Raw genomic sequence first — 17025 nt, 5'->3', positions numbered from 1 at the left:
CAACCCCATGGTTATATTAGTGACTGAATTGACTGTGATAGTCATGTGTTTTTGTCTGTTTGTTTTTAAACTATGTGTATAAAACAATATCAAATTGAAAAAATGGGTAGTTACATAATACAAATATCATATTTTGGTCTGCTTTCATTGTAAGCCAGCACTAACCCTTCCATTGGGCTCTTGGAGAAATTAGAATGTTTAGTGAACTAACATTTTTGTAAATAATAAATAGTCACAAACCTCCCTGGCATCCCTATTATTAACAGGTGACAAAGTCTGAGCTTATGGAGTAAGGGTAATTAATTCCTGAAACTAACACCAACGTTACTACTGATTTACAGACACTGGTAAAACCCGTATCATAGAACTAGAAGGGAGCAGAAGCTCTCTAGCGCAGGTCCTCATGACCACAGAAATCCTTTCCACCTATGGGCTTGGTGGCATCACGATGACATCCACACTGTAAGCTCCCATGACAGAGCCACACAGGAAGTTACCTTTTTTCTCTGACCAAGTTCAGAACAGTGCCAGGGCTCTAGTACCTGTTATTCTTGATTTAGTAAACATGCCCTGATGGCACACAAACCCTCAAATACTAAGGAGAAAATCGAAACAGGAAATGGGCAAACCCAGTGACCCAGTAGTGAGCCGAGAGTGGCATTGGTAAAGAGCAGAGTGTCCTGGGCCCGCCATCTTCTGAAGCCAATTACTTTCTCAGTACAATTAATTTTTCTTTCACTTCAGGTTCACTTAAAAGTTAATAAAGGAAGGGTATCTGGCAGGATCATCTCTCTCCATCTGCCCACCTGCTTAATCACTAGCTGCGACGGACTGAGAGTCTGGGAATGCACAGAGTCACTGGATTTAATTGGATCTGGCACCTACCACTTCCTAATAACCTTCTGCCTTGTCTTCCATGAGAGGTAAGATCTTTTTAGGGTGAGTGAATCGGTCAGACTTTGCAGAGAATTTTTCCCCATTTTCTGTTTGCCACAGGAGTCGATTAAAAACAAAAAAGAGAAAGAGCCAATAGCTAAGTTCTTTATAAAAGTATTGGGTCCTCGGTATGTGTTGTTTTGGAATTAAAGAGATATTTTAGCGCTAAGCTAAGACCAATCAATGCTCTAAAAATAGTTTGGTGCATAGCCTCTGAATAACGGATTACATGGAGTCATTTCTAGAAGCTTTAAATATATACTTCAGCATCATGCTTTTTCTTTCAAATACAATTTCAACAGCTTTGTAAAACTGAGAACCCCAAAGTAAAGATGACTAGAATGAGTTTTGCATCTTCCTGTGACATTTATATTTGTGACAAGACCCTCCACAGCTTAGTTAACTGAGTTGCTAGCTCCCACAATGACATTTTGGATGCTGGACAGCAAGGCATCAGTACTGTCTATAATGCAAATTTTCACTTAAATTACCTATACTTCACAAAACACGGATAAGCCTTTGGCTCTTAATGAGCATGGCTAATTGCTGATGAGAGGTCACTAAGAGAATTCTTTTATGATACATGTCAGTTATCAATTTATCATGTTTTTAGCTCTAAATTCACCCTCCAACACGTGTTCTGTAATAATGGTCAGAATTCCTGTAGGCATCCTTGCAGTGAGCACGTTAAGCTTTCTCAGTAGAGGGTGCCGGAGGGACACTGCAGGAAGGGGGCCTTCCCCTGGGGCTGCTGCGCGGTGGGTTAGTGGTGTGGGCCTGATGGTACTGACTCGGCTGGGGGGTTCCAGAACACAGGGTCCCTCAGGGACTTTGCAGCTCTGGTCTGGCCTGATGATAACCTCCCCACAGCCTGCTGATATGGACACATGTTCTAGGTCTCCTGTCTGCACCTCCACTCCCTAAGCAAGTGCACACACCAGGCCACAGCTCATCTGGCTGCTGCCTGCACTTCCTGTTGCCAGTAACTGTAAGCCAGCCCCTCCCAGGGACACCAGGGAAACTGCCATGCTGTGGGCTGCAACTAGCACTTCTCCAAGGAGCTCTGAAGCCTGGCCTCCCTTTCAAGTTTGTCTTTCCTTGGGTATTCTCCCTCAGCCCCAGGGTAAAATATAGTTTTCTTATATCTGACAGTCACTCTTTTATCGAAGTTTGATAATTCTATTTAATACCCAATTTAAATCACTGTGTGGTGTTTCTCTCCTGATTGGTCACAGACTGATACATTTTATACTTGGCAACTGGTAATTGCCAGCAGAAAAGACATAAGGAATTGACGTTATTAGTGATACAATAAGAAGTTACTAGACTTTTAAGTACATGGCTATCTATTTAATTATCAAATAGACTTGACCATATACTAATAAAGCATGTATTTCATTTGACTGTAGGGTCAGCTTTTATGACAAATTTATTGTATATAAGTAAAAAAAGAACATACAAGTAATGCCTGTCTCTTAATACAAACCTGGCCCAAACCAAATAATATAAAACACACACACACACACACACACACACACACACACACACACACTCACAGCAGCTTCTGAGATGTTAAGCATTAAAGATTTATGCTCACAAAGAATACTGTACTTTCCTCAACATCATGCAAATGTAAACATCCATCCTTGGTATCAACAAACTCCATACAATGGTCTTACACAAGATAATCGATAATGGATCTGGTTTTTATGTCATACTTGGGCTTAACTGGTGATTGGTGTAATTATTCCCTTACTGAAATAGAAAAGGGCTTATTCTCTCCTTTCTCAGACGTTCACCAGGTGAAAGACACAAGCCGAGGTATAAAGAAGAAAAAAAAATGACTCATTAGCAGAGTTCTTGGGCTTTGGCTGGAGAGCTCATTTGGTGCCCCTATGTCTCTACTACCAAAGTCACGCAAAGGATGCTGTTCCAATCAGCAAAAAATTACAATACAAATTAAAACAATACGTATATTGAAAATACTGCCCAATAAAGGGCCATTTGCAATAAGAATGACTAATAAACAGTTTTCAGTAATGATGACAACACTGGAGAAAAACAGATCTTCACCAACACTTAAAATCCATTCTCTACTAAAATAACCCATTTTTAGAAAAATGGTTGTCTCTTTTGATAGATACAACCATCCCAATTCCCCCATCACCACCTTGTCATTTTGCCTGTTTATCTATGATTCCAACCTCATTGCAGATGTAACTGTTTATGTTTTGGGGTTCCGGAAAAGCTGTCCCTAGAGAACTGCGTCACTTTAGAATGGTCTCACTTAGAGGCAGCCTGTTCCCTAAACGAGTCAGTGATAGGGAAACCTGTCAGTGTTCAGCTTCTCATTGCTGGTTGGGATACACTATAACATTTATGAGGCACGTAAAATAGAACAGTAAGGGAGGCTGCAGCTGGAGTCATTCCTTCTGGTTGCCAATCTGGGCTGTAAAAATACTGCTGCTGTCATCACGTTTGCTAGTCCTCATACTAGTGAGGTAGGTAGGAGGTGGCTGGGAGCAGATTAACAGTGTTTTACTACTAAAGCCAGGAAAGAGTGAGAAAAGGATAAGTCTGGTCTAAGATAACAGAGTCAATGCCAAATTGCTGGTCTTTTTGCCCCAGCTATTGATTTCGGAGTCATCTTTGAGCCTAGATGTGGGCTGTCCCAGAGCTCAGAATCCGTGTAACATAGTGATGTTATTAGTACAGGACGTGAAATGGATTGACAGGGAGAAAAATATTATCCCAGTTTAACAGATGGGATAATCATAATCAATAAACTAAATCAAACTAGCGTGAAAAATGTTTGTCTATAATTTATCTCAGACAAGTTGTTCCACCCATCCCAAAGGCTAAATCCTACATTCCGGTGGTAGTTCATTAGAATGACAAATAATGAGCCCCAAAGCAACATGCAAAGCAGCCACAGGAAACAGATGTTTGGCATCTCTTGACTGCAAGGGCTGTGGTACAGTCACTCGCTTATTTCAGGGAAGGGTCCTAAACAAAATCATCCCCCCAAACACTCTTCTACTTAACGAGTACTGTTACCGGCAATTTACTGTAATGACAAAACTAATACAGGGTTTCCAAAAAAACTATTTTGCTAAGAAAGTAGCAAAAAGGAAATGGTTAAAACCCCTGGGCAGGGAAAGAAAGATATTTTCCCCTTAATACTCATATTCTGTTTTCATCTTTGGCAATGAGACAAGAAAGAAACTTTGAAAAAGCAGATTATCCATATGCTCTTATGAGCTCAAGTGATTTTTTTCAGATATAGAGGATTAACATTTTAGGAAATCTAGGAAAAATCCTATTAATATCCGTCACTATTGTGCAGATTATAGACGGTTATCTGTGTGGTTTATTAAATTCCCTCTTTAACAAAAGAAAAAAAATGCCACATAGCTTAGTTCACAGATGTGGGCCAATTGAACAGGGACATCAACTTTGTAAAACAATAAAGGAACAAGAGGCTGGACACACAGAGAGATGTCCCATATTATAATGGACACACATTATGCTTTATTCCAGGAAAAAAAGATCCCACCACACTACAAAAATGCTTCAATCTAGAGTCACAAAGAGAAAAATGAGAAAAGCATTTATCTTGGCAGCACTATTAGAAAATTATATTCCAGAAGAGGTTCACATTTCCTTTCATATTACAAATGAAGGAATGAGATATTTTCCCAAACCCCCCCCAAACGTTTTAAAGGTATTTATGCTTCTATTGAAAATTCAGGTAAAGAGGCTGGTACAGAACTGTACTGTCCAATAGAACTATAATGCAAGACATATATATAATTTAAAATTTTCTAGTGGCCACATTTTTTAAAAAGTGAAATTAGTTTTAATGTTTAATTTAACCCAAAATATCCAAAATATTATCATTTAAAAATATAATCAGTATAAAAACTACTAGTGAGATATTTTACATTTTTTCATACTAATTCTTCAAAATATACTGGAATATACTGGGGGTGCCAAAAAAATGTATACAAGTGGACACTTGGGTCAACGTTGCTCAAGCAGCAGTTTGCCATAATCAGAAGTGTCTGGACGCTGATGGTAACCACTTTGAGCACCTCTTGTAATTGCAGAAGTCAAACGTGACTCGTAGTCATCTTTTGTAATTGGTATATATGGCTACAATTTTAAGTTTTTTCCTTTCTTAAAATGTGTATACATTTTTTTTTGGGGGGGCGGCACCCTCTGTATTTTACACTCATAGCACATCATAAATTCCACTAAGTACATTTTAAGTGCTCAATAGTTCTATGTGGCGTATTGGTACCATACTGGACAGCAATATTCTCTACTATAGAGCTTTCATTTCTGTTACATCAATGATGATAGATATATGCACTACAGATTTTTCAATGAAAAGTTTGGTAATAGTGAATTTTATTATAGAATCAAAAATGATGTATATTTTAGAGTATGGAGTACTGTTTTATGAAAAGGTGTAAATCTTTGTGCCATTCATCATAAGCAGTTTCGAGTTTTTAGTTAATATGTTTTCAAATGCCGGGGCCCTTAGCGTATTAAAAATACTGTCCTCTGGTTAGCAGGAGCCTCAGAAGATAAGATTGCATTGTAGTTTCTTGTTTTTATACCTACCAGTTTCCATGCAGGAAAATATGCTACTGCCACAACACACTGGATTATAGTCACGTGATCCTGATCTCTCTCAGCTTAAGGATTATTTAGTTATAAGTCCAGGTTCAATACATTTTTTTACAACATATTTTTTTAATTTATTTTTTTAACATATAACATCATTTTGGTCTATTGATGTAAGCCTATTATATATTGATATACTAAGGAAATGTGCACATATAAACATACAGGCTATATAAAGATTTTCTTCTGGTGAAATTCTATAGCAGAAAACCAAATCATAACATTAATTTCCTTACCAAATAACTGGAATTGATGAGCCTTATAATAGCTTCAAAGGAGGAACACTCCTAGAGCATACAGAGGTTTCCAAAGTACCTCTTCTCTTGGACTGTTATGCCGACAAGCTGAAAATTAGCACACACACACACAAAAACACACAATATATGCATTTAACTTTATTTTCTCCAAATAAAATAAAGTTCCACATGCTTTTCATACTTCTGGAAATAGCTTCAGAAGATTTTTCTACTCTAAATATGTTTTCTCTTTAATAGTTAAATAAGTGTTAACTGATAAAAGGTTTAAATATAAAGAACTTTTAAAAATTAATAATTAAAAATACAACACAGTAGAAAAAAGGTAAAAGACATGATGGGGCATTTCCACGTAGAAATACGAGTTCTCATAATAAAAATGCAACTTATTAGTAATTCAATATGTGCAAAATGAAATCACAATGAGATACCATCTTACACTCAGGTTGGCAAAAATTTGAGTCTGACAATCCTAAATGTTGGTGAGAATCTAGAGTACTGCAAATTCTAATACACAGGTGGGAGTGTAAGTTGATACCATTACTCTGGAAAACCATTTGGTCTTATCTATTCAAGCTGATGATGTGCTTTATTGTACAACACAGCAATTCCATTCAGGTATATATCCACTTTAGCGTACGATGTTCATAGCAACATTTCCTTTTTGTTTCCGAGAAAGATACACTTCAACAACCAGCAAGAGAAGGGAACATTGTGATATAGTCATACAATGAAATAAAGCTTAGCAGTGAAAATAAACTAGGGTACTTGTTTCAAAATGATAATGCCCAGTTGTAATAAACATAAAAAGGAAGTGACAGGATACAGTTTAATTCCATTTAGTATGATTTAAGGAAACATACATAGAGGTAAAATAATAAAGGTCAGAAAGATTAACAACACACAAGGTTCAGGAGAGGGGCTCCCACTAGCAAACAGGGGTGGGAAAGGGTCAGAAAAGAGCACACACACAGTGCCTCAAAGGAAAGACAGCAAGCTGGTGGCAGGCTGTACACAGGGGTTTATTATTCTTTATGTATGTGTGTGTGTACATATATGAAATACATGATGAAATAATTGCATGTATGAACTAATTTTAAATTGGAATGTATGTAACAAACACAGAAAAAGAAGACACAGCATGTTTCAGATGATGCCCAGCTCCTGGAGCATTAAGCACTTACCTTAACTATCATTCACCCCTTGGCTGTAAACTGTTGCTTTTGCTTCTCTGTCTCTCTTACCCTTTTGGGTGGAGACTATTGTCCTACTCAGATAGTACCCATAACATTCTAAGAGCTCAACACCTGTTCATTGAAATGATGACCAGATTAACCTGATGTGCATTTCTAGAGACTTAGGAAAACTAGGAAACTCTGGGTTACAAGTGGGCTGTGACTATTTGGCTTATTTGGTTTCATGATTTAGCACATTCTGCAAACTTACAGCCAGCCAGTCCTCTTTTATCTCCTCCTTCACCCTCCCTGTCTTGGTGTTTAAGGTTTGAAATAGTTCAGAGATGAGGTCAACCTCAGATACTGCCTTTAGAAATATTTTCTTCTGCTTTCAGAAGTGGCTGCATCAAAGGGGGCCCTGCTATTAAGGGTTGCAGTTACGCTGTTACTTGTTTTCTACCCCCAATTAGGGGAACAAATCCACCAGCTCATGGCTTCAGTGTACTCAGGAAACCACAGTTAACGATTTGAACCAACCGAGGGACCAGAGATTTTACACCATCCATGGTCCTGGTCACTGTCTGAGATGATTCTGTGGTCACCTCCCAACACACACTCTCTCTCTCTCTCTCTCTACATGTGCGTCTCCTCAAATGGTCAAATGATATGTCTGCATTTTTACAATTAATCGGCAGGTATGGGGTGCACAGATGGGAACAGAAATACAGTATTCCAACTAAACAGGAAGGTTTCAACTAAATACAGAACTAAAATTAGGAAAGGTATGGTAGGGAAGATACACTCCATTTTCAGAATGTGTTTTGTCAATTTATTCCTCTTTAATGAATATAAAATCTGAGATTTCACCAATGCCTTTAGAGACAAATGCATACAAACTGAAATCTAAAAACAATAATTATGCCGAGCAAAGTGGGCCCTGATACTTAAGGAAAGCTGTTAAATGAAAAGCATTTCTAGAAAAAGCAAAACCCTATATAGCAAAATCAAATTAAACACAACAAAACAAAACAAACAAAATAGAAAGAGGCTTTGGTACCTTTCAATAACAAAGGACAAAAATAAGTTTAGTTCATTATTAAATTCATATAATATAAAAACATCTAGTGGGGGTGTTGAATAAATCTATAAAAAAGAAACAAATCTAAAATATATTAAAGTCTGAGAGAAAAAAAAAATCTTCCTTTTCTTCTCTTTGATTTTAATAGAACACCAGAATTTGGAAAAACAATTATTTCCCCTACTAAATTTCCTTCTGGTCTGCATATACCTAGCAGGATGGCACTCTGTATTTTATCTCATTTTTAAATGGCATACTTTGATTTTTAGCAGCACATTTTCTTTGCCACAACAAGCCTACTACAGGAAATAAAAATTCTGTCTTGAAATGCCCTTTTGATATTACATCTATGCCTGCAATTCCCATTCAGTTCTTTCCTAGGCTTTTAAGACTGTAATTATCCCAGTCTGAAGGCAGCTAGTTAAAGGAAACAAGAAAGTCATTACATGTTTGCAATCAGCTGGTAAAATAGTATAAGCAAGGACAAAATATTCTCTGAACACAGTGTGGTCCCAGAGGGCAATCCCTCAGTACTCAGCAGAGCCTGGGTACTGAGTCAATGCCACAAACCAATGCTTCTCAGTCACTCATAACAGGTCTGGCACCAGCAGGGGCTGGTCTCTCCCATTTCGTTGTGATCAAAAAAAAAAAGTGGGGCTGCGAGTAGATGATGTGTAACTGCAGTAGTAAGTCAGCACTACTATTTAGTCAGTTTAGGAGAATCATACTTGGCCTACTATGACCATTTTAATTCAAAAGTGTTAAGACAAATCTGAGTAGCTTTCTTTGTCTAGCAAGTATGGTGCTGATCGATCCTACAAACCCAGAATTTAGCTTACAAAGCCTCAATTTTTCCCAAGTTGGTTCTTGGTGCTCACTGGCAAGAGTAGACTAAATATAAGTTAGATCACTGTACTATTAAACATTTTTAAATTGCTGTATTTTAAAAAGAAATTCTAAGTCTTATCAGAAGATTCACATACGCAAACACAATATCCAGTTTAGGGAAAAAAAAAAAAAAAATTCCTGGATAGTCCCTGGGATTCATCTAACGCAATTCGACCTGGATGTTATTTAATGCCAACTAAGCAATAATACCCATGATTTCAATAGCTTTCCTTGGAGACAAAATTGTGGATCATGTATTTGTTCCAGTCAGGTAGAAATCTGTGGCGTGCTTTTCTTCCAGTTGTAGTCCTGGGTTGCAAATCTCAGGCTGGGGTTTCAGTTTTAGCATTCAACAGGTTCTTTAGAATAGTCCACATTTAGCAAGTCAGAGGGTGAGATAACCCATGTGACAGGCCTTTAATGCTTCTGTTCTTTCAATTTCTTACAAACTTCCTGCTCAGAACCTCAACAGCAGGTCCAGCATCGGGATGCTGAGAATAGCAGAATATTTTAAGCAGCTCTCTGATAGTTTATCCTATTCAAACTGTTCCCACATTTGGCAACTAAAAACTCTATGATGCTCTGAAAATTTCCTGGACTCATATGGAATGAGAACATGTATCTACATTACTCTGAAAAATCTGTGCATTGGCCAGACATATGAACTAGTGAAGTTAGGGGACCAATAAACAATAATACAGGGGGGAAAATTAAATTGTACAGCAATGTTAGTATCTTTTAATATGCCTCATCAAGGGTTCACAAAATATATCTAACCAAGATCTTCCTTTCTCAAAAAAATATAATCCCTTCACAAAATAGAGTAAGCAGCTATTAGGGGAACTGCATTTAAAAATAAATGTGCACTCATGCATAATAAGTTGCTAGAGCTAAAAATGCCTTCGGATATGGGTCAGATAATTTTCCTATAAATTTACTATCTAATTAGTGCACCACTTAAAATATATATTTTAAGAAGTCTTATGCATTTAGTTGAAACTTTCCCCTTACAAGAGATAAAGAAGGATCTATTTTTCAAAATAAGTTATTTCCATCCCTGTAACTTGGTTCTAATCACACATTGTTGCAACAGTGATTTCTGGAAACATCTGTAGAAGCTTGAAGAATTTATGGGGGTAAAAATTTACATTACCAAAAGGAGGCTAGAACATCCAGCCTTTTCTATAGGTCTTATGACGAAGCACTGGAATAGTGACATTTGTGATTCTGCAGCAAAAATCTTTATCCCTTTGCCAATCAGCCATTTCTTTCCTTTTTTTTTTTTCCTTTCTGATCAAAGAATTCTGACAGCCTGGCAGACTAAGTTTAAAGATACAATCTAGGCGACTTAAAGAGAAGCAGGTCTGAGCAACACTGGCATCAACTACAACCTAGGGCAGATTCAACATTTTGTCTCTCTGATGGCGCCACCCACTTATCTTTCAGTCATTAAGGAAGCACACCTGTAACAGGTTACAGTACCTCCAGGTGAGTTAGGCAACTGCAGGCAATTCTGAAAATAAGAAAAAACCCACCACAGTTTTGATTTGGTTTAAAGCAATCATGCAATCCCATTATACCCACGTCTTCCAAAAACACCTTTTCCAATGCAAGCAAAGTTATTGATGATGCATGTGGCTTTTGTCACAGTGATGCATTAGGTAAGCAGGTGTGTGCTGAGTACCAGGGGGCGCTCCAAAATGCATCTCCGTTGCCTTCTACTTGTCTTCCCTAAGGTTCTGCCTATTTATTAAAAAAGAAAAAAAGTCAGTTATTGCACTGTAGTGACAAGAAAATTCACCCTGGCAGTGATATTGTAAATGTCAGGAACAGAGATGTTGGAAATCACAGTAACTCCCATGTGACTGATAAGAACAAATTCTGGGTTTCAGGATCAGAGCCCAGATTTAAATTACACACACCTAACCTACCAAAGGTAAAAGTGGAAAGAAAACTACAGGCCCCCTCACCCAGGTGCTGGTTAAACAGTACCCCCTGAGAGGAGTCTTTTCAACAACTGCCGAGACTCCTCTCAGGGGTACTGTTTAACCAGCACCTGGGTGAGGGGGCCTGTAGAGTGTGACCCAAGATGAAGGACAGCACTGGTATGGTCATTCCTGGTGGTGCCCAATCCTCCAAGTGCCACCCTGGCCTCTCTGCAGGATGGCTCTATGATTCAACCACTAAACAGACACCTGGCATAGGCGGGCCACTGAGACCCTCTCCACTCCAGCTGGTCAGTGCCCAGGGTTTACCAGTTGCTGCATATTTTGAATATCACCCCCAGATTAGCAGGAATCCGAAAGCAGAAACTATCTACTTCAGGTCCCGCTTTGAGTCTCTTAACATAACAAACGGTAGTTTTCTACCTGAAAATTATTGGTAAAAGGCCTCCTTTACTCTTAGGTAGGCACCATGGTGGGCCAGCCACTGCTGGCTCCAGCCAGCCATAAGAGAAAGTGGCTTGCTCAGTGTTTCCATATCTTCCAGCTTCTCGAGGAAAGTAGGAAATCTGTATTTGAAATATTAGCAACCCATTTAAATTTTTTAAAAAGTCTGGACAAACTCATCCAGTCAGTGTGGCCTGGAAGCCACCATTTTGTAACCTCCCACCTTCCTCTGGACTGTCTCCTTTTGAGAACTTTCCAGAGTCTACACGGCACTTGTGTCTTTTGGGTCCTTGAACATTCTTTTCCTACCATTTCTTTTCTTTCTCTTCATGGTGTAAGAGCAATTGCAGATACTAATGGTGTTTTTGTATGTTCCCTGGCAGGCTTCCTAGTCCTGTCTTTTATGTGTGTATACTGTAGAGAGAGTAGGAAAGGAGATGAGAAAAGGGGGTGTCCATCTTGTGGTACATTACACCTGTGAATGCTGTGTCTAGGCCTTAGAGCATAGATTATATAATAAATTACAACCAAGGTAAAAAACAAACAGAAATGGGGAAAACGCTGAATTGCTCTTAAAGATAATTTTAGCTCTCTCCTATGAAGATGAAATACAAGTTGCTATTGACCCTTAAGGCCCCAGCTGGTTCATGAGAGAGGGTGGCACAAACCCTGCACCACAGGTTTCCATGCTGGTTCCATATGCTCCTGCTCAGGTGTGACTGCCTCAGGTACCTGAAAGTGACGGGATGAATGGGTGGGGATGCTGAGCCCTAACTGCCTTTGGAATGGTCTGCTGCAATCCAGTTGACGGCATCAAGACCAACTTTAATGTGATAACCACAAGTCATGTGAGAATGCATATTTTATAGATCGTAGGTTTCCTGAGGAATTTCTGAGAGAATAAATATTTTTGAAGACTAAAAGTCTCAGCCAACAGTGTCTCTAAGGAATCTATATCTTAGGGGACAACGAGAGCAAAGAAAGTAAGCAGGCAGTATTTTTTTAAAAGGCTTTTGCATCGACAAAGATGTCCACTAGATTTATGCATCTACTACATTACTCCTACTTCAGTTTTTTTCCAGTTCTTTGAACATAAATCTAAATTATTTAAAATCTTTGGATGAAACATGTTATACAAATACTATAATTTTCCTAACCAGTATTCCAATGTTCCATCTTTATAAAAATAGTTTTAAGAACCTTTTAATATTGTATGTGTGGGTTTTCCTTCTGTTTAAAACATGTGCATGGAAACCACTCACAACCATCTGTGCACTTACTGAAGTAAAAACAAAGCAATATTCCACGTCAGCTATGAACTACACAGGTGCTGGTATATAATTTATATTACTGATAGTCACTGCCTTCCTCCCACAGGTATTCCAGAAATGGTACAAATCCTGGGTAGCCTCAAAAGACCTATTACTTACAGACATCAAAGGTCCCAGTAATGTACTTTCATTTCAATTCAATGTTAAAAATAGATACTGCAGAATTCAGTCTCTGTAAAAAACAGTCAAGACCTCAATTGCTATGTGCACCAAAACTGTTAATGTGGTTATTATCTCTGGGTGGTGGGATAACAGGCAATTTTTATTTTCTGCTTTACACTTTCTTTGTATTTTCCCAATTTTTCTAAATGAGCCTAGATTACTTTCATAAACAGCAAAAAAAAGGTTGGTTTTTTTTTAGAAGGGGGAAATAATCAAAATAATACCTTATTTAATAAAAAAAGGTATTTTTCATTTTGAAATTAAATCCACGTGCTTCACAAAGTTGTGATAATATATGTCTTTTCTAGGTCTAAATATTAGAAAAGTTTGAGCCTTTTATGTTCTCTAAAAGACACTGACATAATAAACTAGCTTTAGAAACATTTTGATTAGTTTAGGAATTGTGTTTTTTTGAAGGTTGACCATTTGATATTGCAGACCATCTCCCTTTCAATGTAAATGACTTAAACATGCAAAAGGCCTTAAAATATGGTTTAATGCTGCTATTAGGTTGGTGCAAAAGTAATTGCAGTTTCGGACCGTGAATTTTAAATCATTATAACTAGGCTCAAATACATCTTTATTAATCAAAATAGTAACCATTACAATCAACACATTTTTGCCAATGAGAAATAAGTTTGTTTATTCCTGTAGCATAAAAATCTGTGCTTTGGGATTCGAAGAACTCTTGGAAAGCATTTTCTGCATCCTGCTGGTTGTGGAAGTGTTTACCCTGCAAAAAGATATCGAGATGCTTGAAGAAGTGATAGTCGGTTAGCGAGAGGTCAGGTGAATATGGTGGATGAGGCAAAACTTCGTAGCCCAATTCGTTCAACTTTTGAAGCACTGGTTGTGCGACGTGTGGTTGGGTATTGTCCTGGAGAAGAACTGGGCCCTTTCTGTTGACCAGTGTGGCTGCAGGCATTGCAGTTTTCGGTGCTTCTCATCGACTTGCTGAGCATAATTCTCAGATGTAATGGTTTCGCCAGGATTCAGAAAGCTGCAGTGGATCAGACCGGCAGCGGACCACCAAACAGTGACCATGACCTTTTTTTGGTGCAAGTTTGGCTTTGGGAAGTGCTTTGGAGCTTCTTCTAGGTCCTACCACTGAGCTGATCGTCGCCAGTTGTCACATAACATCCACTTTTCATCACACATCACAATCCGATCGAGAAATGGTTCATTGTTGTTGCGTAGAATAAGAGAAGATGACACTTCAAAACGACAATTTTTTTGATTTTTGGTCAGCTCATGAGGCACCCACTTATCGAGCTTTTTCACCTTTCCAGTTTGCTTCAAATGCCGAATGACCGTAGAATGGTTGACGCTGAGTTCTTCAGCAACTTCTCGTGTAGTTGTAAGAGGATCAGCTTTGATGATTGCTCTCAATTGGTCGTTGTCAACTTCCAATGGCCGGCCACTACGCTCCTCATCTTCAAGGCTCTCGTCTCCTTTGCAAAACCCCTTAAACCACCACTGACTGCACTGTACGTTTGTTAGCAGTTCCTGGGCCAAATGCATTGTTGATGTTGTGAGTTGTCTCTGCTGCTTTACAACCCATTTTGAACTCGAGTAAGAAAATCGCTCAAATTTGCTTTTTGTTTAACATCATTTCCATAGTCTAAAATACATATAAAATAAACAGCAAGTAATAAGTGATTAGCAAAAAAACACAAAGCGAGAAGTGCGCATTAAAATGATATATAAGAGAACCACATTTATTTAAGAATGTATTTCAATATCAAAGGCAAATTTCAACAATGCAAAAACCGCAATTACATTTGCACCAACCTAATATTTCACAAAACATCAAGTAATGTAAACTTGCACTTTAAAACAGAAAAACACCTAGTACTACTTTCTGCTACTTTAAATTCTTCTTGGAAGGAGATATAAATTATAAAACTAAATTATAAATAAAAATAAAGTCTGATATACAGCAACAAATGAAAATTTTCTAGGAAATAAACTGAGCTTCTTTTTATGTATTTACATGGGGCAGTCTCTAAATTGTGCCTTTGAAAAAGTGAAAGCTGAATATTCAGGAGACTATATGTACATTCCTCTAACATCTTCAATCTCAATTGAGAACAATTCAAGAACGATGAATTTTAAAACAAGAAAAGATTTACCTACCTTTGATGCCAAACGTGATTTCAGGCCTAAGAATGAAAAGACTGTGTTGCTTTCCTTTGATTCAAAAAAACTGTCATAATCCTAGAAAAACAACGGGAGGAGAAAATAAATGAAAGCAAACATTATCTTTGTATTGGTGCTTTTGACAAAGTCTTTATGGAAATAAAAAATTTACGATTGCTCCACCCAGGCCAAGGAAAAGCTACATAAATCTACTGGATTTTCTCTGCTTCTGCCTAAAAATGTCTTATAGTCTGATGATGATGTTACAAGTTTTTAATCTAAAACCTCTGACAAGATTAAAACATAAAACACTGACAACAGAATGAAATCGGAACACACTCCCTTTCCTTTATGTGCCAGACTAACACTTATTTGTGTGAAATCACTCTGCCCTGAGATTTTATTCTAGCCCTTCAATATGAAAGGCTGCCTTCCAATTCCAGTCTTGCTATTTTATCTCAGGCTTTTACAAAAATCACTGGGTAAACAGAAAGCTGTAAAGGTCTCCATGTGTCAGTGTGAGTGCTTCTATTCTGCTTTTGAAGTTTTCCACATTCTTTAAACTGTGTCTTCAGAAAGAATAAAAAAGCTCAAATAAAAACTAGAGGAAACTATATTCTCTATAACATTTACCTTTGATTTACAAACAGAATCATTTTTCTCTTCCTACTTTCACAAAAGAAGCCATTAAAGAATTTTGGTCAATATGTTCATCAATTGTTTCTTTTCAAAAGTTTGCATATATAGTACTAGTACATAGTTTCTAAGTTGATACAAAGCAATCTTAAAATTTGGTAGAAGTCCGTTTGACAACTTTGTCCTAAGGATCAATACTGTATGCAGACAAGGATCAGAATCGTTTTTAGACATCTGCTTTGTGCTAGGCGCCTTATAAGAATCCATCATTTAATCACCACCACAGCCCACCAGGTTGGAGACAGGCTCAGAGCAAAGAAAAATGTTGCCCAAGGTTGACAGCCAACACATGAGAGCCGGATTTGGGCCCAATTCTCACTGATGTTGTGAGAGTACTTTTTGTACTCTCTGATGCATCTTGATCAAGAGGAAACCACATATAGGGCACCCTGTATATGAGTCACTGCTAATGAATACACTGCTAAGCCACGCCAGGGCTATCACAGGTACTTTTGAAACCTGTCTAGGAATCTAAATGAGAGTCAATGACTTCTAGGGATTCGCTTCTTGCAAAGCATGCCTCAGTTGATAAAAACATCTTTGAATTATTTGACTCTGTATAGATGCTCTCTTGTCCAAATGCATTAGCAAGTTGAGTCTCATGTGACTTTGAAGACAGCTTCAGCCTCAGACCTTGTACCCGATGTTCCTTCTGTAGATCTTCATGTGGTAGCTCCCTCCATCATTTAGGATCAGCCCATTTAGGAAGAGAGGCCTTCCTTGACCATTCCAAGAAGGAGCAATAATACATCTTAAGATGGTGGCTCACCAAAGGCCGCCTTGAAAAATGGAGTTTTAAGCTGAAATCTGAAGAGTAGAGTTAGCCAAGTAAAGGGTGGGGGCGAGGCATTCGGGACACAGAATAGCACTGGTAAAGAGCAAAGCTGGCTAGTTTGACAGAAATCAGCATATGCCTGACTTTGTAAACAAACAAAAAGATATTTTAAATTTTATGTTAAGTACAAAAGCAAATCAATGTATGGGCTCTGAGAAAGGGAGCAGAAAGATCTAGGTTTCCTTTAAGAAAATACTTAAGTTAACTGTGTAAAGATTGGCTGAGAGAGAGAACAGCAAGAAGGGAAGCAGTGGGGAAAGTAAGAAGACTGCTGTGGTAATTCAGGCAAAAGATGGTGGCAGCCGGAACCAGAGCAATAGTAGTGGCATGAGCCAGAAGTGGACAGACTGGAGATATAATTAATCATAATCGATTGTGGAACTAGTGTAGGGGGTTAGGGAGAATTAAGAATTAAAGCAGTTCTGAGCTGGGTGACTTGATAGAAAATA

General features: G+C 38.1%; 1 protein-coding gene across 1 annotated transcript in view; it reads right to left on the bottom strand.

Moving 5' to 3' along the window:
• Nucleotides 1–7872: 7872 nt before the first annotated feature.
• Nucleotides 7873–17025, bottom strand: part of SH3BGRL2 (SH3 domain binding glutamate rich protein like 2) — a 56863-nt gene continuing 47710 nt past the window's right edge. The window contains exons 3-4 of the mRNA XM_019729572.2: nt 15043–15123; nt 7873–10766 (exon numbers count right to left, since the gene is read on the bottom strand). Coding sequence (XP_019585131.1) covers nt 10755–10766; nt 15043–15123 — 93 coding nt within the window. The 3' untranslated portion in view covers nt 7873–10754. The remainder of the gene's footprint in view (nt 10767–15042; nt 15124–17025) is intronic.

This window comes from Rhinolophus sinicus, linkage group LG05 (genome assembly GCF_036562045.2).
Source record: "Rhinolophus sinicus isolate RSC01 linkage group LG05, ASM3656204v1, whole genome shotgun sequence".
NCBI classification, from domain to species: Eukaryota; Metazoa; Chordata; class Mammalia; order Chiroptera; family Rhinolophidae; genus Rhinolophus; species Rhinolophus sinicus.
This window is presented reverse-complemented; position numbering and strand designations above follow the sequence as displayed.